We start from the raw sequence: 24,257 nt of genomic DNA, 5'->3' as shown, positions 1-24,257 counted from the left end.
TTACAGTCCTAAACTTAATATAAAGAACCGAAACCTACTAAGTCGATTGTCTGCTCGATTAAAAAAATAGATAGGTACACAAAACTTGTCTTTACATAGGTAAGTTTATATTGATTCTTACTCTCTTCGAGGATTTCTAGAGTTACTTATAACTCGCATAACTCGAACAAACCCTATCAAAATCTTGAATCTTGTCTTAATGGTTTTGTAAGTTTCTTATAAAATTCGCTCTTAATTGAAACTAAAACAATTAAGACAAGTATTTTTATTAGATTAGAACTTAATAAGTTGACAGTGACTTAGGATGGGTACAACATAGATATAGTAATACGTAGTAAGGATTAGATTTATGACATATAATCTGACTGTATCTGTAAAACCACAAAGTTTGGGCCTTATTCCGTTGTTTTACATTTATTTTCCGCTTATGAAAACATTAAGTTATTTTTGGAAATAAATTAATAATTATCTGCAATATTGTATCAAAGTAATAAATCGCACATTGCAAATAAAAACGAGAATTTTTCATGTATATTTCATGCGTTTTTTATAAATACAGATGTCTTACATAGGAATAAGCGGACAAAAGACAGACAAATCCGTGTGATGCAACTTTTTTTTTTTGATATATAATATAACCTATTTGTAATTAATTTATTGTATCAATTTTTTTCTCTGTCGATTTGCGTATAAAAAATAACAAAAAAACAGAATGATTTCAGATTTAGTGTTAGCGAGGGAATCAGGATTTAATTATGCGTAATGTAAATTTTGTCGTGTGTAAGATGCCGACATCATATCAGTAGGTAAGGTATTCTAAACTATGAATACAGATAACTGTAGATATTGGATTAAAATTGTTGTGATATCAAAATAACGATGTTATCACCAATATTTCTAATTACGATTAAATGTTAAAATTATCTAACATGGTTACAAAATTGTTGGCAATTCAAATTTGAAATGTTTACATTGTTTTGTAAAAATGCTTTATCATCGACCGTCATCATATAGTGGTATCATAGACGGTCGATATGCCTATCCGAAATTACTAAGCAGATTCTTTTTCTTTAACAAAACACAGTAAATCATAACGTAAAAAAATTACTACTGGACCAGTCATACACGTAAAAAGTTCAAAGTTGACTGTCTGCATTACCATGCTAGACAACCAGGTAAATGTTTTTTTGTTTTTCTTTTTTATATAATGATATAAGGCCTCCCTTTTAGGTCTACCGAGCTCGATCCGCGGCACGCATCTCTTACTATTACTAAAAATTATAAATTTTAATATTAAACTATCATTTATTTATTTTTTAATTTTCAACAGAGTGAATTATAAAAAAAAGCAAAAAACTCTATTAAAAAATTAAAAAAAAAACCCTCTTCCGCTTGCGGCTTTTGAGTACCCAAGCAACCGGTGGTCAAGGCTCTTGCCGTTTCAAGAAGTGATGCCTCCTGTATGCGACCCTTGATCCAACGACCAAGCGAAAACTTCTTAAGGTTTTGGTCGAGGCTTTTCGCGAGAAGACCATTGACTGTAACAACTATCGGAAAAATGACTGTTGACTCAACACTCCACATGGCGGTGATATTATTGAATGCGTTTTAAGAAATTAATTAGTTCTTACAGTTCACACGTCTCCTTCACAGTTACAGCAAGTGATATTTAAATATCACTTGCTGTAACTGTGAAGGAGAACATCGTGAGGTAACCTGCATGCCTGCGATTTTACCATGAAGTTTTCAAGGGCGTATACAGTCTACCAACCCGCACTTAGCCAGCCTGGTGGACTAGGTTCTGAATACTTCTCATTCTAAGAGGAGACCCTTGCCCTGTTGTTTTCCGGTAATGGGTTTGTTATTATGATGATATAATGATTAATGAATCAACCCTTCATCTGTCCTGGCATCAGGATCAGGATCCTGATGCCAGGACAGACATACATCCGACAAACAAACAAATTGTATAGCCAGCCATTACCCACGACTTAATGCGTGTTTGATTAAAACTCAAAATGTTTTAGAAGACAATTTGGATGCTTTTTTTGAAATGCAGTTAAACAATGTAATGACTACAAACGTTAGATTAAAACTATCCATCTAACTCAAACAATTAAAATATCACTTGCTTCAACGGTGAAGGAAAACTTGCTTGCCTGAGATTTCCTCATAATGTTCTCAAAGGTGTGTCGAGTCCACCAATCTGCGGCCTTAACCCCTTCTTATTGTGGGAGGAGACCCGTGCTCTATAGTGGACCGGTACTGGGTTAATGTGATGATGATGATGATGAACTAACTGAAGATACGAGAGTTTTAAGTGTGCTCTAGTCTAAGAAGGACAAACAACAAACATATCCTGATATATTATATTTCTTTTAATGTCCGTTATTACTATTAAGCTGCGAGTATCTAGAGCACTGTATACCCAAATTTTTTAAGGTCTGTGATTGCGTATCGTTATCCTTTAAGTCCATTGTGTACTTTCTTAAAGCAGACTTTATCTTATATAAACTTTGTGATCCTATAATTTATTGTATAAACTTAATTAAAGTTTCTATTGGGTTTATGAATTCGGATGGTACCGTCCTTTTTTTGGGTTAAAAGGTAGGTAATATATCGGTTTGCACGGAAATATGCTCAAGGTGCTTTAAACGGTGTAAACTATAGAGGTCTCTTTCTCTCTTTCCGGAATAAATATACTTCTTTAAATGTATCATATTGAGAGAGTTGTAAAAAAAATTCAGTTTGTAGCGGTGGCCATCTTGGAACGCTTTACACATATACATCAAACATAACTCAGATCACTCCGGATTAATTCACCGGCTATAACAAAAAACAAAATCAAAATTGGTTCATCTGTTTGGGAGATACGATGCCACAGACAGACATATACACGCATGCACGCACGCACGAACGTACACACACGCACACACAAAAGACGAAAAGGCGGGGGTTAAAAACAAAGAACAAATATAGAAGACGGACATTGCGGACCATTAAGCAATTTATTCTATAGAAGCGTGAACACCAGAGGCATATTTTTTCCCTCACATCTATATAAGAACAATCGGTGTATAGGTACACGGTATCAGCTCCTGTGATTACGGTCGTTTCGCGTGCGCCGGGCTCCCATTTAATTCGGTCGTCTTCCGGGCCCGAGGCGACACGGGTGCATTCCTACACGCCACGTCTTTTGATAATAATGAATAAAAAAGTCATTGAAATAATTTCTTTCGTGCATGCCACTACTGAACAGTAGCAGGTGGAAACAAATTAAACCAATTCGAGTAACTTATGACATTAATGATAATTTGGCTGTATAAATACAAATCTGGTTACTTAATGTAACGTTATAAAAAAAACTGCATTCCTCACCACCACTCCTTTGCTTCCCGCGGGTACCTACCGTACGAGGCGACTAAGGGAATAACTGGGAACGGGAACGGTTTGCGGCGTCCTCAGTACTACTACCACTATATACTGCAAACATCAACCGGTCCGTCCAGCTTAGTTATCCTGGACAAACTCTCCCGGATATACATTGCAAACCAAGTAATTAAATTATTAAATCTTTTCATTAATCACAATGTTTTAAGCCAAAACATATTGGTTAGAAAATTGAGTTTAGAGATTGGACAGATCATCAATAAATTATAATAAGCTTGTAAGACTATTTTTGCTTCGACTTCAGTTTCTTTCAAGAGTCTTTAGATTGTGACAACGAGACGTAATTGCGCGTAGATTCCTAAAAGGCGTAGCAAAACAAAAGTGCTTCATGTCACTCTAGCATATATATAACATCATAATATGCAATCACACAAAGGAGATAAAAGTGGCATATTTTTGTTATCTTTGGTATTAAATAAAATATTTTTTTAATCCTTGTAAAATGTACGTGAGAATACATACGGCTAGGACCTGTGTACTGAGGGTACCTACACTTTACATTCCAACTGAAATCATGAAGGAATTGAATTATTATTATAACTTTAAATTTGATATAATGTATTACTTAATATTTGGTACACCCCCGATAAGGTAGAGTGGTGACATTGAACAACTCGCAGGGCCCCGCTGGAGCCAATCGGCACAAGACCGTGGTTTCTGGAACTCCCTACCAAAGATATCCTGCAGACGGCCATTGGTTGGCATGATTACGATGATAATGACTTTAAAGACTACACCGGTTCATGGATGTATGAAATCGTATTATAAAGAATACCTAACTTAAATTACAAGTAAGGAGTTAAAACTCTCACTTCAAGTTGTGCTAAATCTGCTGTATTTAAAACTCTTTTATAAATTGTCTGGTTTAATAGTAGTGCTATCCCCTTTACTTCTATAGCTCTGCTTTTAGCTCGGTCATTCTAATATATACTATATAATTGACTACAGATTAATAATTGATTGACGTTATAATTATGTGGATAGGTACCGCAATCCACCTACCAACCAATCCTAACCTGGTCAGCGTGGTAGACTACGGTCTAAACCCTTCTCATTCTGAGAAGAGAGCCGTGCCCTGTTGTGGGCCGGTAATGGGTTGTGGGCCGGTAAAGGGTTGATGACGATGATGATGTGTACTCGTAAATGAAAGCTTGCTTACTTATAACGGCTCTCATAAAGGCCGGTGCGTTTCTTTTCCGAATCTTAGCTAAGACGTCTGTCCGTGTGCCGAGATACACTCTAATACTTGGTTTAGTATATCAACCGTAATTTTTACGAAACTATTGCAAAAATTGAAACTAAATAACTTAATTGTTGTGTGTAGAAGAGTTTTATTCGTTATCTTTGAAGATCTTTACAGTATTTTCAATTCGAAGGTACTTGTAGAAATCTACCTATTTATTTTTACTGTTGGTTAAAAAGAAGGGTCCGAATTCGAATTCAGTTCGTGCGCGATAACTAGTTCAAAATAATTCTAAACACAGCAGTATCTGCATAAAATCGTGTGTCTTAAATCGTTTTAGCGTGGGTTGAGCCAATTTTAAAATGGCCTACGGAAACAAAATGGCAACCGGCGTTTTGCGATACTCTGATGACTACTGTTGGGAATGGAATTCGGTATTAGAAATGGAAACGTATTAAGAATAAAACTTAAACGTTCGTTTTGAATATGGCACAAATTGATACTCGAAAGTGGTAGAGTCGGTAGTTAAAATAATCGTTTTGGGATTTGGTATCGTGTTATTATAGTTGGATTGATAGAGAACGAATGCTTTTTGGGATGAATCATTAAACGGTTTTTTGGAGAAATGAACGTAGTTATGCAAACAAGACCCAAACAACATTATGTTTGATGATAAAGGTTTAAATCTCTCAGTACCCATCTTATTTAAATTTAATTCTAATTAAATTTAAATCTAATCTAAATTAACATAAGAGTAACTCACTCTCATGCATAATGCTTTACCACTGGTTTATAACGCAGATTCTACCGAAAATAAGCCGGCGAGAAATTTAGCAGTTGCTCTATTCCAACATCACCAACCCTATATAAATGTACCCTATATACGAGTATTTTGAAATAAACTATAATATCGTTTAAGTTTTTAAAGTCAATCATCAGTACCTTACCTATATTCAAATATACTAATATGTAATAAATATACTAATATACGAATAAGTAGTTAAATCTACCAATATGTTAACATTCTATACATTATCATGATACCTTTTATATTAGCGATGTTCGTAAAATTTCCTTACAGAACATTATCGAGTGCTAATTGCAAGCAACTAAAGTGATAAAGCCACCCATAAATTACACGATTATTTTATATCTTATTGCGTTATATAATTTTTATATCCAATATAACAATAATAGGAATAAAAATTTATTATATTCATCCGATACAGCTACCACACGGTAATTTATCGATTTAAAAAAAATTATGCAAATATAACCAAAACATAAGTATCCGTCTGTGGTATAATTTAAACTTATATGATTAGCTGAATGACCTAAAAAGGTATGTTTTTCAAAACAGCTCTGATGGATGTCCATCCATCCGATTTTAACGGGTTTTTAACACAGTTAGAAGATTTATGTGGTAGTTATAAAAGTTATTTTGATTCCCAAAATCTAGCTTTGAGTGTCAAATAAGGAATGAAAGGTTATATGAACGTTCTAAACCTTCCTATTATTTGTAAGTTCATTAATTCAATATCCTGTAGCCTCTGTGCACTGTGTCGTTCGAGTATGGAAAAACTTGATCATTGAAGTAAGTTCCGTACAATTCTTTAGATCCGGCTTTTGACAGAACGATTGTAAAACCAAAATCAGAAGTACATGATTTGTGACTCTAAACTGAGCGACATTAGTTCCATTTTAATTTGACGATACATAGTTTATATTATTATATTATTATACTCGAAAATGACTCCTCGATTGCGAGAGAGCAAATCTGGTACTAAAGCTACTGTCAATTTATTTCAAATGTAGGTAGGTTAGGTATTGACTTAATCAAGCTCAAGGCGTGTTTGAGTATCGGCGGTTTTATCATAATTATTTGAAATAAGTTCTTAAAAATACAACCAAAAACTTCACAAGTATTTCGAGTTATGAGGATTTTTACGGGGGTTAAGAACCTTAAAAAGAGATTCCAATGTTAAATACCGATATACCATACATGATAGCTTTCTATGCGACTCTTAGGAAACTTCTGCGTCAACGAGCAATGGAAATTGCTATGCGCGGACACTCTCTACGTGATCGAATCAGAAATGAGAAGTTGTGATGTCACCTATAAATTAAAGATAACATAGGCGACACAAGAGCGTTGCATGGTTGAGAGCATGATAATGAAACTGTTATGTTGTGTACTTGTGATGCTTCAACTAAGAAGCAAATGTGCAAAAGCAACGTGAACAGAGCTATAATTATTAATATTTTACTTTAGAAGTAAGCCCGTATCAATGACAAAGCAGAAATTTAAGCCGGAAACTAAGTTGAGGTACGAGTATCATAAATATAACATATCGTACGATAAGAGCGTCCAGTTGCACATTGATCTCCATGTCGGCGTTACTAAATTTGTTTTTGTTGACGAAGAACTATTAAAATGTACAAAGCACCATTGCTCGCCAGTAACCCAATTTGCAAGGCCAGCCATACAATATATCTCCTTCCTTAGCGTTCATCGGCCCGGTCTGAGCAAAATCCGAACTGATATTTAATTAATCCATACGGATTAAGTAATATAAAACCCAGACGTTAGTTTTGATAATACTCTTTGTTCTTTAATGTAATACGAATATTGTATTTCATTAAAAATTGAGAGATAAGCTTTAAAGAATGTTCACACACTTTCTCTCTATTAGGATAATATTTGTAAAAGTTTATCAAAGCGCGATAAAAATATAACTCGGTGTAAAAGTACCAAAGGAATAATAGAAGTTTAATTTACTGTATACCAAGAAAGAGGTATTTCGTACAATAACAATACCTAACAAATAACATGTAGCGTATCAGTTGAACGATTGTCGGCTTTATCGCTAAATAGCGATCTCTACCAAGCAATCTAACTACAGAGAATATAGATCCAGTGACATGCTAGATACGTACAGTCGTACACCACATACGTACACAGTTACGTACAATCTTGTTTTTAGAGAAATCAGGATGTTTAGATCAAAAACAGAATCAGATCTCTGTATGGTTTACCGAACTCTAGCCTGCCTTATGAGTGAAGAAGATGCAAAGAGGTAAATTACAATTGTAATTTTAAGCTAAAGTGATTATGATAATAGATGCCCGTATCGGAGCTGTGGCACAGGCACTATTTGATCGATCAAATCTTTCATATTCTTCTTCTTCCCAATTTCTTTATCCAAAAAGTATTCTCCATCTCGGTTAGGTACAACCAAACAAATCTCAGTTCACTTCATTGCCAACGTCACCCCGCGATCAAGGTTCGAGTCTGACAGATGGTGCTCATAGATTGACGTTCCATTCGATTTTATGAGCACTTAGGCTCTGGTGTAAGCCCAACAACCGGTGACGCTGCAGCAACCCCTGGGAAAGGTAAGCAGCAGTCCAAAAAATTCAAATAAAAAAAAAAAAGTCACACCACGTATTCGCCTATAATGTAATCCATGTCTTATAGTTACTAGTGAACTTAATCGTTTCTATAAGACAATGAATAGCCAGCCCTTATATTGCCCGGAGTCCACAGCCTCCAAACAGATAAGGCGGACAGTCCCAAAGAGATCCGCCCGCGATATGCCCTAACAATTAACAATGAGACATTATACTTACCGGTAATTACCACGACCTACCGATTTGCTGCCTCCGCAAGAATTATGGCCGTATTAATTGATCTTTTCAGCTAAAGTGGCGTCTTTACTGCAATTATAATACAGAAATACTTTGTGGAGTTGAATAAGCTTTTATAAAATTATAACTCCTTCAGTTGTTTGGACCTAGCAATGTATATTTTTGTATGAAATGTTTCTACATTTGGGGTTTATGTTTTTGTAAAAAAAACCTTATCCAATTAATGTTGTTGAATTTAATATGTCCGCCATTTCGCGTATCAGCTAGTAGTTATAAAGAAAATTGGACTTCACAAATATGTAATAATCAAAAAATGTTTAGGAAGAAAGGTTTTAACAAAAACACAGTTTTTTCTTGTCCAGCACTTTCTTTTTTGACCAAAAATTTATTAGAAATTATAAAAGATTGTGTAAATCTAGAAGCAGCTGATATCATCCCAAGTCATTCATTTCTTATACATAACTACGAAACCAGTGAAGAAATATTCGCAAAAATTGCTAGTCAAACCGATGAAGCTAATATAATTGTTAATAATATTCGAATTTTATATAAGAACTACGGCTATTTTTACTTTTTTGTATTGCAGTAATTAATAACAATGTGCTTTGTAATTATTGTAAATAAATGTGTTCCCTATTATATGTATCTAATCTAAGTATCAGTGGAATAATACGATAAGTTTAATTCTTTTCCAAAAGTAGCGACTGATAATATAATTATTATCCCTTGTAATGAAGCGACTGTCGAGTTTTACAAAATCATTGTTTTTCCGTTCTAGAAGATTCAGTTAGAGTTCTTGTCTGGTGGGAGGCCTTGGCCGTGGCTCGTTAACACCCTACCGACAAAGACATACCGCTAAACGATTTAGTGTTCCGGTGCGATGTCGCTTAGAAACCGATTAGGGGTATGACTACCATACTCCCTAACAAGTTACCCCGCTACCATATTAGACTGCATCATAACTTACCAGCACGTGATACTGCAGCCAAGGGCTAACTTGTAGTGGAATAAAAAATAAAAAAGAAGAAGAATCATTTTCGAAAAACCAACGTACTGCAACCATTTATGGAATGGCTCTCTGCAAGTACCAGTTTTATCTTTGGATTCGGTGGATCGTCATGCTAGTAGACTCATCGGGAACGAGGCTATAGTCAGTACACCACAAAGATTGGAGCACTGTGGACTGTGGTAAAGATTCCTTTCCATCTATGGTCTACATCACTTTGGACATTGTAAGGATCTACACGGTAAAGTGGTTAACATTCCATAAACTCGTATGACGCGCTTTGCTTTTTAGTTTTTAACACGCACTACATACGATGCGAAGGGAAGCCGAAAAAATCTGCTCAAATCCCCATCTTCATGTCAACAAGTCTTTAACAGCCCACCACCAAATCCATCTACTACATATGCCTATAGCGAAGAAAATCAGACGATGGAGCACATAATCCAGCGCTGCCCCTTCATTTCATACCAGGGATTGCCCAACAACCTTTTTGATCTGTCTGCTCTGACTATCATATGGTTGGAGAAATTGGAAATTGACATGTTAGCTATTAATTTGTAGATGATATCAATAATTTAAACCGCTTATTTTTAGAAAATGCCATACGACTAAATAAAATAAGTCACGATTGCAATAAAGAGCTAGTGTACAAAACAAACGGTGGAAATTCGTTGTGTGTTCCCAATCCAAACACAATCAGAAAGTCAGATCTTTAATCTTATTTACATACTATATAAATAACAATAACCTCATAATATATACCAGACATAATCTTTTTTTATCATAATTAGAGATTGCGTATCGAAAATTAAAAAAAATGCGTTAATGAAATAAGTGAAACTCCCAATATTTTCATACACTCGTAAGATAAGGTCTGAAAGATAAGTTTCCCGTTACGGATTCTGAACAGAGTCGATATTTCTATAAGGATCCACGTTTGCTTAAGGACTACAATAGACAATAAATATAATAATAACGAAGTACAATTTTAACTTAAATATATTTTATCTTAATAATTACGCATTAAAAAAATATTGTTTTCATTCCAAAGAGCTAATGACATAATGCTATCGGTATCACTCTTGCATATAGATTACCTATTTATCAACTTTAAGCTAAATATCAATGACTAATTGCGCATTCATAGACTCTTATCAAGCACAAAAATGACACTATTTTTGATTCCTTTCACTACTTTTAATGAATTCTCAAAAAACTGATTACCTCAAACTAAAGATAAATAGTGACTCAGTCATTTTAATACTCTTGCTTATTTTTGAATTTATACGTAATCTCAATTTTACAGTTACATATCGAAATCCTCTGAGGAATCCGTTAGCTTTTTGCCCGTTATCTCCTTCCATGTGAGAGCCAAGACTTTGGTCAACAATTTGTCAAATAATATTAATGGATTTGAAATGAATTTAATGCACGAAGAAAAATAATATGCTTCTAGGTTTAATTATTTGGTTTCGATCTTTATACAAAAATTACGTTTCCCTCTAGATTCCAGAACATCATTCATAACTAGAAACTAAATAATTTAAGTATCATTAACTAAGCTTTCATAACGAATTTTTCTACGAATATCTAAAAGTTAGTGCACAAATGAGAAGCTTTGTTTTGTTAGATAAATACCACTTTCTAAGTACAATTCTAATTATTATGTAATAAACCTACAAGCTCTGCCTGCTCTTCTTGGGATGGGCTATTCTCTAAATCGGTAATTTTTTTGTGGTCGTCACTTAATTTTCTCGCTTGTACTTTTACGTTTGTCCAATGCTATGAATGTCCAATCTTTCACTAGCCGGTGGTAAAGGTGCATTATATGCTATCCTAGAGCCAACAAAATGTTTTATTTTTCTTCTTATGTTTGGTAAATTGCTCATTTTATAGTAGTTATCTTTTTTGTAATGAGATGTGTTTATTTAAAAACATGTTTTGCTTTCCTAGGACTAGATATGAACCCGGAAAGTAAACCTATTCGGAGGAATTTAATTACTATCAGTGGCAAAATCGCAAATTTTATCTGAATTTACATGAGTAATAAATTCAGGCGATAACTATATAGATTAGATTATAATTGCTAATTACAACAATAAATAATCAAAGACATCCCCGTGCCAAAAAAATATATCATTACGCCAAAGATCACGAATAAGGCAACAACGGAGTACGAGTATGAAATAATTTTGGGACTAAAAAAGTGTTGTGTTGATTACAATGGAGTTAAATATTTCACTTTTAGTTTTGATCAGTGTTTTCGCTTTTTCAAATGGCCGTTTAGTTATAGATGAAGATAACAGTCGTACTTTTGATAAAGACCTCTATGACAGAGTATTAGATTCTGAAGAATGTGAGAAGCAAATGGCGTTTCTGCGGACAAACGACTCAAATCTGTACGGACGATGTAAGTTTAGTTCATTGATCTTTTGATTAACGCAAATAAAACATAAATCGATTTTAGAAAATGCCTCTAGGTTTGTAAACTTGGTTGTCATCCTCCTATATGGAATAGTTTGTGTTTTGGATTATCTCACTTATCTGGCGAATAGTTTGTGGACTAGCATGTTACTCGTTAATCACAAGAAAATGTGAGTTTTTTCTTGTTTATTACGCTTTCAAACCTTAACTTCTGTAGCACATATGTTATACTAGCTATATCTTCAAGAAACATAAAATACTTTTTGTTCCGAGAAAACTTGCCGCGAAATCATTCAAAAACGCGGACAAAGTTGCGGATGACAACTAGTAGTATACGTTATTTAGTAAGCACTGTTATTTGTAACCATTTAGTATTCTATGCAATATTATTTATTTTTACTGATGTTTTTCTTTTACATTTATATGACCTAAAGCACCTAAAAATATTATATTACAAATTCTGTGAAGAAAATATTTCTTCTTGCTAAATGCCCTTAATGATGTGTGATCTTTTTAGACTTGAAGATGAACCTGGTAATTTGATTTTGGCATATCTATAATAACCGCTACCTTGCGGTCGGGAAAGGTTGTGATCCTCTTTAAATTGCTAAGTCAGTCAGTCTCTCAGAGCATGATGATATAATTCCGGACCCTTTTGAAGAATTCTCTAGCATCAGACTTATTGTTATTGTAAAGTAAAGTTCGGCTTAACGTTCGATGCAAATTTTTTTGACTGCAAGTTGTTAACATATAATATTATTTTAATATGGATGTTATGGAGCAAGAAAGTTGATGCTTATTTCTGCAAAATGGCATCTAGATCAGGCAGTGGTTAAGCTAACAATAGGAAACAAACATACAAAAGAATATTTAAGTAAGGATTAATGTTACTTACTGTATGTGCTCTCAAATTCAAATATTCATTATTCCTTTAGGCCTATCAGGCACTTATGAAGCGTTCATACATATATGATTACATAATTGTGTAATGGTGAAAACTTCGATCGATAGCTTAAACCTTAAGCTACGAGGGTTTTAAACGCGCCTTGGTCTAAAAAGAGCCCACAACAAACTAAGCCGGGTATTTTTTTTTGTTATCACCGTTTCACAGTTAATTAACATTTAGCTATAAAGCTAGAACAATTCATATCCTAGCTTTTTTATCGTTAACTGCACAACGAGTTTATTTTTAATTCTAATATTCATATTAGACGGCCTATATTCCGATAAGTTATTATTTGACGGCCGATTGGCGCTGTTCGCAGCGACCTTGGCGAATCCAAGGCCGTGGGTTCGATTCTCTGTAACTGTAACTGTAAAATGTTTGTGTGATGAGCATGTATGTTTTTCAGTGTCTGGGTGTTTATATGTATATTATTCGTAAAAATATTCATCAGTCAGCTTAGTACCCATAAAACAAGCTACGCTAATTTCGGGGCTAGATGGCGATGTGTGTATTGTGGTAATATATTTATTATTATTATTATTATTATATTGTTATAGTCCATTTTCTTTTAAAGTTTTTTTTTCTTGCAGTCTTGGATTCGGGAATGAGAACACCAAGAGGGTTGTTTATGTTGAGTGGCGCTGACCTTGGGGACTACTATCAATGTCTTGGAATAGAAGAAAAGAGACAAGATATGAATATCCAAGGAAAATATTGCTTCCTTCAAATACCTTTTAATCAAACCATCGAGGTACCGTTTGCAGAAGAGTACATTATTTTACCACGACGTGACTTCACTAATATGAAAATTGTACACTTTGATAATGGAATAATTTCTGAAGCACAAAGTTTTGCAGTTGGGAAAAGAGATAACATGTAAGTAATAGTTTGATAACGCTTTTAAAAAGGTAGTTTAAATCAGAGCATATTGTTTAAGCTCGGGTCAAGTAATAGTAGATTTTTTTTTTGCCAGAGCTCGTCTGGGTAAGCTACTCGCTATACTATCGCCAAGTTTGTTTCTGCGGCCTAGCAGCATTGCTGTGTTACACTCTTTAAGGCGTGTTTGTGGCCTAATTCCAAGCACATGGGGCCTATGCCTTAGGTTGTCGTACATAAGATAGCACTTTGTAGGATGTGTTCATGACCTGCAAAGTTTTGCTGACTTTTTGTTTATAAACGATGGTTTTGTCCTGCCATCAGGCCAACCATCTGCTTGGTCTTCCAGCACAGTTTGTTTAAATTCTAAATGTGCCCCAGCTATGAGAGTTGATGACGCATGGACCATAAATATAAGTAGCACTTTACATCTCCAGGCCTTTTTGTTAAGGGAAATGGCCGTCTTTGTCCAAATTTCTACTACTATACTGCATAATTTAAAACCGGTAAAACCATAATTTAAAAGGGGTTTTTTAAATAATATATTCAATTCATATTTACAAAAAAAAAAACAGGAAATATTATTTGGATAGAAAAAGCCCCCAAATTATTATAAGGAATAGAATAACACTGGTTTTGATCCTTTATGTTATTAAGTCTTCATTCACCATATGCATATTGTGACGTACAATTTATTACCTCTTCAAACCAGAACTGTTGAAGTTGACGTCACTAACTGCTGTAAATTATGAGAGTGATAAGATTAACGCTGTCATGCTGAAATTATTTATTAAATTCTAGATAGCGGGAAGGAAATTGTTTAAAAGGGTTGACAAAGGAAAATAATTTTAGCAAAGGTAAAAAATTAAAGGTGGAAGAATTGGCACAGTAGACACGAAAACGAACGCTTTGTACTTATAACTAGAAACTATTTTTCCAAAAAAACTAACTATACTATGTGTTGTTGAATTTTGATGGTCAGCCTTGGTCATAAATAGGGATTTCTCTCAAAATACATTTCGTGCGTAATGACCATACCAAAGCACGTTCCATACCAAGCATTCTGCACGGCTAGCATGGGCAGGAGATAATTATCTACCCGGGGAAAGGATAAAAAATTATCTTCTCCCACAGTTTTATGAACTATCAGAGCATTGGCGCACAAGTGGAAATAATATCCAAATAATATATGTATAAAAATAAACGGGGGTAAACTTCTCCTATTCCATGACGTGCTATAGCAGGTGGTCAGGTTAATTATATCCCTAGTCAGGTTATAATCGGGGAATATAATTTTGTTTCCTGGCTTTGTTAGCCCTGATGTGGTAATAACAACATTATTTTCCCAGAGAATCAAGAAGCCATGCCAGTGTAATATCTATTTATATTTGTATATCACTATACAATTGATAACAAAACTGATTTTTTACCCTATTTTTCAGAAACCGTGTCGAAGTTCAAGATGTCATCTCAAAAGCTGCAATGAACGTGGCCATTTGCATACCCAAAGTTTGTACCTCGCTACAATTTACACAGCGGAGTTTCAATTTGAGCTCCATAGGTTTCCAATTTGAGGAACAATTTTGTCGTCTACCCAATGACAAGCCTTGGGTACCTGTTGATTACGTAGCTATGTAAGTCTAATTATCATATAAATTTCCAATAAAACTTGTTCTAACTACACTCTGAAGAAGCTGGACACGACCTTGGTCGAACGAAGCTTGTGAATCATCGTGATGATGTTGATGGGGTCCTTAAAATAACCGAGTTTAAAGAGAACCTAAGAAATAACAACATGATTGTTAAATATTTGGTTTTCTATCACTAAGGAGATACGGATTCCTACATTTCTTGTGACCAACCGACTTGAAATGTGATTTTTGAGGCGTGATTTAAAAATAACGTTGTTGTTAATGAATGTCCATATTTGATTTGATTGATTGACAAATTATTTGCATTTTCATATACATATTGGTAATCACACTGTTGCATTTTAATTTCGTTCTTCTAGTCGTTTTATTTTGAAAAAAGACAGTATTTATAAAAAAAATGCCATTGAACTTCGTAATTGAGAAGCTTTGTCGTTTTACTCATAATCTTTACAGTCACTTTATATTATTCAATAATTATATTGCATTACGACTAAAATAAATACTTTTGAATAATATTTGGTAATAAGGTTATCAAATTGTCGTCATTAGGTTGTAATATAATAAAATCATAAATATTTGTACGTCAGCAATTATTTATTAATCTTTCGATCGCTCGCAAAAGAAAATTTTAAAAGACATGAACTGTTTTATTTAAAAATATTTCTGAAATTATTTTATATTTTATTTTGGATTTTAATAGCTGACAGTAGCTTTATAAAGTATAAGTAGCTGGTGTAAAAAATCATTTTCATCTGCCGTGCCTTAAAACAACACATTACAAAATTCTATAATCTTTATACTATACTACCTATTTACCTCTGTTTAAATCGTCAAGTATTCTCTGACTGAGGAAACAACTGGATATTTTTACATTTTATGTCAAAATCAACTAGGTAGGTTACTAGGTAGCTAAAGAGGGCTAACGATTATGCAATCATCACACACATTATTATTAAATAGCTCTCAATTGAATGTTTGTTTAAAGATTGGTGACATTTTGATCTTTCCACTAAACTTTAGTAACTTCATAAGTTTACCTACTTAATATTTTATTTCTGTTTCAGCGTCATTTTCTCCTTAATTGCGCTCTTAACAGTGCTTGGTACTGCGTACGATATCACTCACTTATTCATCTTAAAGAAGGGTAAGTTTCATTTCAGTTTTATTTAATTTTTATTGCGATGATTAATGATCTAAATGTATAGATAGATATAAATATTGTTACATCAAAATCATCAGATGGCACATTGAATTAAGCAGTGCTATCATTATCTACATTGAAGAGTAGGAAAAGGATAGAAAAATTCAATTTGCCATCTCAACATTTTGGATTAGTTTTATCATATCGGAGATTATTTATTACAACTGTAACTTTTGTAGTTTAAGAAATTTATTGTTTTCGTAAGAACTATATTCACTTACATGAAAACTTAAAGCATGATAAGAAGGTTTGCTGACATTGCAAGTCAGAGCGTTCTTCACAAAAAAAGACTTGTCGCAGCTGATGATCATAAATAATAGTGTATTATTATATATATTATATACTCACTTGATTTAACATGTTACTATCGTATTTATTCGTGATTAATTAAAAGATTTTTTAAAAGAACCACCGACAACGTTTAACCTCAATATTTTATACAATATAATGGTTCTGTCTGCATTTGTGTTCGAATTTATTTAGTGTCATCATTAAAAAAAATAAATAAATAAATATAAATATTTTACATGCACTAGCCCCCTATATCAATAGATTTAGAGCTTAAACTCTACTGCTACCTTAAAGCGAGTGAGCAGGGAGTTTATTACTCGCAACACTCTATTAAAACAAATAGTGAAAGCTGAGAAGAAGTAAAATGGCTGAAACTTTTTATTATTATCTTGTTATTCTTTATCATAAATCCCCGGAAATTATGTTAAGACTACTAGTATCATACGCCCATGATTGATTAAACTGATCAATTATCTAATTAATATGCGTTGTATAATCATTATCCATTGGATTTATAGCTTTAGAGTCGTCAATATGAAAATTAATGTCGAAAACAAAGTGTGGAGATTATTAGTTATTATTCAATATAGTTACATAGATAAATTGTTAATAAGTATTGCAATATGTTGTTACAGATCCAAAGAGCGCTATTATCTACATCCGCATGTTCTCAGTATACACAAATACTCGTCGTCTCGTAACATTTGCTCCAAACGCGAATGCGCTAGACTGTTTAGATGGAGTCAGATCTATTTCTATGATGTGGGTTATCGTGGGCCACGCCTTCTCCATGCACAACTTCAATTACAATCTCTTGGATGGAATTAAAGTGAGTGGAAATTACGTCATTATTTTAAATATCTATTTCAAATAATACAGTTTTACTGTTACCAAATTCATATATCATTTATCATTTTATTGTTTGATAATTTTTATCTGAATTAATCTTATATGCGTAATATATCATATAGTCAATTTATTTGAGATAAATAATTCTGAGTTCACCAAAAAATCAATCGATTCCGTCCGTAAATAATGTTACACTGTATGAGGGAGACAGGAGGTTAGAAAAGTGGAAGAATTATGAAAGTAGAGGGCGAGAAAATGAAAATAAACGTCATAAGCTTCGTGAAGACCCATTAAGAGGCTGTATAGAGGTTGTAATAGATTCTACAGAGTGTAACAAGTAATTAATAAAGGGAAATAAAAGAAGAGTCATAAACTTCGTTAGGTTATGTAATGCATACCTTTTAACTATACATTATCATGCATTTCTTTGTTTCTTAACAGTGGGTAACTTCCGGAGACGCAGTTTGGGTATCAACGGGGCTCTTCTCAGTTGATTCGTTCTTCCTAATGGCAGGACTTTTGCTCGTCTACACTTCCGTTGGAAAGATGTCTGGAAGTAAGTTTCCAAAATAGTTGTTATGATTAATCTAGATAAATTCTAACCGATAATTTCAATCCTAACTTTTTTTTGGTTAGTTTCTATTAAAATCTATATCTTTCTTAAATCTTGCAATGTGAGTAATAAAACTCATTACCAATAATACTTTTAATCAATGTCCTCTAAAATTACTGTACCTACACTATTACCAAAACATTTTCAAACACTTATTAGCGAGGTCATTGTTGCTGTCGGTAAAGTATCTATACCTACTTAGAATTAAACTGTAACGGGTCAATTTCTGTACATTTAAGATATTTTATTATTCTTTGTTAGTGACAGGAGCTAAGACTGATTGATATTATATTATCTTTCAAATTTCGAAAGATGGGCACCCATCCATTTACTGACTTGGATCCACGATGCTTTACCAGCGCTATAGATTAATATGTAGTGCTGATGTTATGCCACACATTTTTATTTGCTGTCATTTGCTAAAGGGAATTAAAAATATTTAAATTTCTCGGGCCGGTCATTTCCATTTGGCGATGTTTACGTGATTGAAAGTATAAAATAGTGGGTGATTCAAGCTCCAAGAGCAAGATCAAGTATATTATTCGCTCGCACTCGTAAGGTTGAAAAAACGTTATGTATTGTTTTACGTTATGTATTTCATTTATTGAGGTAGGTGTAGTCTATGTAGCAGTACGCTGCGTCCCTTAATTAACACGGGCAAAGCAGCAGGGCACATCTAGTTTATAATTATATAACATCAAACGAGTCTCAGGGAGGCGCTGGACCTAAACGGCGCAAGACCATGGTATTTGGAACTTCCTACAAAAGACCTTTGTCCATCAGTGGACGCCAATTGGTGTAATAATAACCAAAAGAGTATTTTAATCTTTACTTATAATTTAAAACATAGGTACTATCATATTTCAAATCCCTTATGTACAGACATTTAATCGAGATTAGGATGGTTTGCTAGATCGAAACTTCTAATCCGTATTTTCTATTATGAGTTCGTTTAGCTCTGGGGCACAAGATAGGGAAAAATAATCCAATTACGGTTCAATTTTCATAATTCTGTAATTTTTATTTTCCAGCTACATTTCTGAAACGCTTACATGTATTCTACATAAATCGTCTTTTACGAATGTTCCCGCTGTTAGCTTCGCTAGTTCTTCTAGAAGCTTCTGTATTCCACCGCATGGTAGACGGTCCATATTGGGTCGAAGTTGCCCGTAACGCAGAAAGATGTCGAACTTTTTGGTGGACAACGTTATTACATGTTCAGAACTATGTAAACCCCGATGATATTGTAAGTTCTTACTGAACGTTTATTACTACATATTAAGATTATTTGGTTTGTTTTGGGGTCACGTGGTAACAATTGTCACCAACAATTCTCCGGGTCTCGAACGATGCGACTAAGGGAATATAACGAAGGATGGGTAGCATCGTCCTCTCTGCCACTACCACCATGTACTGCGATCACCCATTGGGAGTTACACATGTTAATCCTCCCGTTGGGAGCCATTGTAGGCTTTTAGTCCAGCATCCTATCCAAAGGATTATTTTAAGAAAGATTTATTATTTTAGATAGATTATTTTTTTCTATCTAAAATAATAAATTGTAACTGTTTAACTGTTTTCTACCACGTTGAATTTGCACTGCAAATGCCAAGAGTGAAAAAGCATTTTCTAGGACAGTGTTCATCTGTCCTCATCATTATTTTCATTCATGATGGTAATCAAGCGCAAACGCATCTTAAAAAAAACTTTTGTAATATGAACATGCATAATTATTATTTCCAGTGTATACGTCATTCTTGGTACATCGCCATTGATATCCAACTACACATTGTATCGCCACTCGTCCTATTTTGGGTTCTTGGGAGTAATAAGAAGGCAGCATGGTCTGCTCTAGTATCTGGATTGCTAGCAATTCTTGCCGCATCCACTATATGGAACTTTATGAAGGACATGCCCGCTACTAATATGACAATTCCGTAAGTGTAATAAATATGATATCTCGTACTATATATTTGACATTCCTGAATGTTTGGAAGTTTCGTTAAGACATATTTTAATGAAATTAACCAAATACATAATTGGGAATACCTCAATAACTCTTTTTATCATGTTGTCTTATTTGGCAGACGCTTAGAAGAACAGCCTTTCTACATGAGAAATTACTATATGAATGCTTTAACACGAGGTTCCCCATTCTTCGTGGGCATGATTGTTGGCTACATCCTAAACATCTACAAAGGACAAGAAATTAGGTTAAAAAAGGTACGTTTAATTATTCTATAAATTATATTGTTTGTCGATTTTATATTTGAGTGTTTATCTTCATGTAAGTAGGTAGTACGATTTATTTGGAAATTCTGAATGTCACAGAACCAATTAGATTGATATTAACGATAGCTACGCTGAATAAAACCTCTGTATTTGTGTTTGTCGGTACTCAGAATTGAAAAACAAAGTAACTGTTTTACTTAAATACTATAATAGTAATAGTTTAACTTTGTACTGTTTATAGTAACTGTATTACTGTCAGAAAGTATAAAATATTATTTTTCTTTAAATTTCACATTAATTTTTAGTAATGGTTTATTGAAGCGGTAATAGAGTAGTGTCGTAGTTTCTGGGGGCCGAGTTCGAATCCCAGCATGCAACTCTTACTTTTCTAAGTTACGTTTTAAGAAATAAAAATTTTACTTGCTTCAACGGTGAAGGAAAACTTCGTTAGGTAACCTGAGTTTTCTCCATAATGTTCTCTAAGGCGTGTAGAGTCTACCAATCCGCACTGGGCCAGCGTAGTGGACTACGACCGAAACCCTTCTCATATTGCGGGGAGACCCGTACCCTGTAGTGGGCTGGTAATGGGCTGATATTATGAATGATTTAATTTATTATATTTCAAAAAACAATTAGGTTATTTTATTATGTAAGTCAAAGTTGCAATAATAGTAGTGGCGTTAAAATCTCATCGAATCTCTGCGAATAAATAATATTCACTATAAACAACACCGTCCAGATTAGCCAGGTGGTTGTGAATTATAGCAAGTTAATCCTAAATTCAATTTAGATTTAGACAATAATATAAGATAAACAGGAAAGTCTCAAAAGATATTAACATTAGTATATTAACATTATTAGTAAAACCGTTTGGGCTTATGATAACCGAGTTTTATGTGAGTTAAACTTTGAAATAAGTTTTATTAAAATCTCATTGAAGTATTATTTACTTGAAAAATACTACAAACTCATTTGAAAAATGATATCTTGCAGGTGATATCTAAAAGAAATCTTTTATTATTTATTATGTATTTATTGTTAACATTGATTTTCCAAAGGCAAGAACTCTATAGAGTTATGGATCTAGCCAAGGTATATAGTCATTAAATACCTATTTTAAATTAGGTGGTTGTATTTTTAATCCTTTTATATCACTTTATCCATAGCATTAATAAAGTATTATTATAGGCTTGTATTTTATTTATCATTAAACCAAAAATATCTTTAAAATGTGTCTTGATAAAAATTTCACGTGTTCACGTGTCATAGAACTGTGACGTGTTGTTCAACTCATTATCCAGTCATATAATCTTGATTACATCAGTTATTCTTTTTAATTTGCAGAGTTTTACAAAACTTCATAGTAATTAGTGCTTTCATAATATTAATTGATTCCTCTTAAACTGAGTTATTTTTTTACTTCATCTACAACTAATGGTATCAGGAAAGTTTTATCGAAATATAAGTTGATGGTTTCCTCATGGTTCTTCTTGTTCTTTTCTTAATATATATATTTACTTATTTCAAAACCTTCAAATTAGCATGCTTCGCATTTCATGATGACGAAATGTCAAATGTCAAAAAATATTTGTTTACAGAGTTTCATGCTGGTTTCTTGGACAATAGCCCTTGGATTGATTGCATCTGGCTTCTACACCTCTTACTTAGTCATGCAACTTGACTGGGATAACCAGGTTGGAGATAATCTATTCAATTCCTTTATGCGAGCTCTATGGGCTATTGGACTAGGTTGGATTATCTTTGCCTGTGCTAAAGGTTATGGAGGTAAGTTAACGTTTTATGTCGAATAATATCATATAAACTCATTTTAAAAATTTATTTTAACGCAACATACTTATACTGGTATTATAACTTCTCGCTGCTACATTTGATTATATTTTTAGGCCCCATAAATTGGTTACTAACACTTTCGATCTGGAAGATCCCTGCTCGAATTTCATTTGCAATGTACCTGTATCATTACCCGATTATGTTTCTGGTGGCGGGTATGCAATTGTCGCCCCAGTTCTTCAGCCAAGGTGCAAGGGTCAGTATGTTTTTTTTTTATATCATTTGTATAAAACGACGTTCGCGAACCCACACTGAATTTCGTGGTGGATCTTAGCATCATCTCAACTCTGAATTCTTCTTTTCTACGAGAGCCATCTCTCGTAATGGATGGAAAAGGATCAGCAAAACATAAGTCGATCAACAATCCTTATTGAATGAATGAAATACCTCTGCTTGATTGTACAGACGTAGTTTAGCTATTATTGTGTACTTTGAAATACATGCAGACAGATAAGAAGCACAATTAATGGCTTTCTCACTAGTAAGAATTAATTTTTAGTAAATATAATATGTTATTTTTTTCGAACAAATATTATCTATAAACTGAATAACATTGACACATTTAATATTAGTACCATCTTTGTAAAAAGATATACAACAATATTTTTTTAAAAGCAATAAAAGGTTTGATTGATTAACTATTGTGGATTATTTATTTAGAGATTGGTATAGGCACTATTGTTTATTTTAGTTTTTTACTCAAAATACGTTTTCGTTACAGATATTTGACTTCATGGCGTTTTTAGTGATCTCAGTGTGGGTTTCATACTTAGTCACTGTGGTTATTGATGCGCCTTTCTCTACTGTTATCAAAATGGTCATAGGAGCAGGTAATTTTTGTTTATAATGTTATGTTATAGGACAAATTATTTTCTAACAACACTAAATCTCTCATAAGCCAGCAAAATTTTGCCAGTTTCTCGGGCACTGTAGATTTTGTTTTTTATAAAAATAATTCATAATAAGCAGATAAACCACCTGATGTTAGGTGGTGGGTGATCATTCGCTGAAACCTATCAAGTTATTTAAAATTTATTTTTTATTGTTATAGGTCAAAAGAAACGCAGTCCGCGAACGGAAAAAGTTGCGGATTTATCAAAACCATCAGCGTTGCCTGAAAAGGACAGATCACTGTTAGAAAATAACATTATATTAACAACTCTTCAAAAAGACGACCATATTTTAGAAAAGAATGACCTTTCACTGCAGAGGAATGGACCTCTTCTAGAAAAAAGAGACCTTCAATTGCAGCAGAATGGACCAATATCAGAGAAAGATGATTTATGCGTAGAAAAGAATGGACGTGTTAAAAATGATTTGGAGAGTAATATATCCTTAAAAGAAGAAAGTGTTAAGCATTTGGATAAAAACGAGGTTTTGGTTAGAGCACAATTGGACAGTGATTTAGAAACGAAGGAAGTTTCCAAATTTTGAGATGAAGGAATATCTCAAAATTGGAATACTAACTTGATCTGTTAGACTAAGTAAATAAGATTTACGTAACCATTTAAGTTGTTTATCTAGTAACATTTCTTTACGATCGGCCCATGGGGCATTCGGTACATCATGCGGTTATAATGTCCTATGTGCAGCAGTAAAATTTATAAGATTAATTAATTTATTATAATAAAACTGAATATAATAACTGTAAGTCATAAATTAATTATGATTTATTTTAAGGAAATCTCAATATCTTTATATTATACGGTAGAAAATAATGTAAATAAATTTTTGTATCAATACAATCAATGTGTTTGCTGTTTTATTAAATAACTTTATCGGAAACAGGTTAGAGCCAAATAAACTACAAGGTACATACTATTATATCGGTTAAATAATCAGTCATGGCTTTTTAGAGTATTTTATTTTAGAAAATAATATTATAACAATGGTAATAGTTAGTCCAAATGGGGCGATTTTTTTTTGTTTTACCACTATAAGTTAGCCCTACACTGCAATCTCTAGCGGTAACCCTTTAGGGGTATTTCATTATTTCAGCTACGCGACATAGTATGGGAAAGCTGTATTGATTGTC

General features: G+C 33.4%; 1 protein-coding gene across 1 annotated transcript; it reads left to right on the top strand.

The window, feature by feature from the left end:
• Window positions 1-11,510: 11,510 nt before the first annotated feature.
• On the top strand, window positions 11,511-23,853 carry LOC120627441 (nose resistant to fluoxetine protein 6-like). The gene is made up of 13 exons (XM_039895446.1): window positions 11,511-11,697; window positions 13,248-13,533; window positions 14,976-15,167; window positions 16,250-16,329; window positions 17,313-17,506; window positions 17,968-18,082; window positions 19,171-19,385; window positions 19,883-20,076; window positions 20,227-20,362; window positions 21,970-22,156; window positions 22,276-22,418; window positions 22,944-23,052; window positions 23,274-23,853. Exons 1-13 carry the CDS (start codon window positions 11,511-11,513, stop codon window positions 23,654-23,656), a joined length of 2,421 nt encoding a protein of 806 aa, XP_039751380.1. The 3' UTR covers window positions 23,657-23,853.
• The last annotated feature ends 404 nt before the right edge of the window (window positions 23,854-24,257 follow it).

The sequence above is a fragment of the Pararge aegeria genome, chromosome 11, assembly GCF_905163445.1.
Source record: "Pararge aegeria chromosome 11, ilParAegt1.1, whole genome shotgun sequence".
Lineage (NCBI taxonomy): Eukaryota > Metazoa > Arthropoda > Insecta > Lepidoptera > Nymphalidae > Pararge > Pararge aegeria.
Note: the sequence above shows the minus strand (reverse complement) of the source record. Positions and strands in the feature narration are given on the sequence as shown.

What these genes read in the sequence shown, in the direction of transcription:
- LOC120627441 (XM_039895446.1), top strand. Translation starts at nt 11,511, where the DNA reads ATGGAGTTAAATATTTCACTTTTAGTTTTGATCAGTGTTTTCGCTTTT. An exon ending in CTTATTCATCTTAAAGAAGG is followed by an intron (nt 16,330 to 17,312) that starts GTAAGTTTCATT and finishes ATGTTGTTACAG; the next exon opens with ATCCAAAGAGCGCTATTATC. An exon ending in CTGTGCTAAAGGTTATGGAG is followed by an intron (nt 22,157 to 22,275) that starts GTAAGTTAACGT and finishes TTATATTTTTAG; the next exon opens with GCCCCATAAATTGGTTACTA.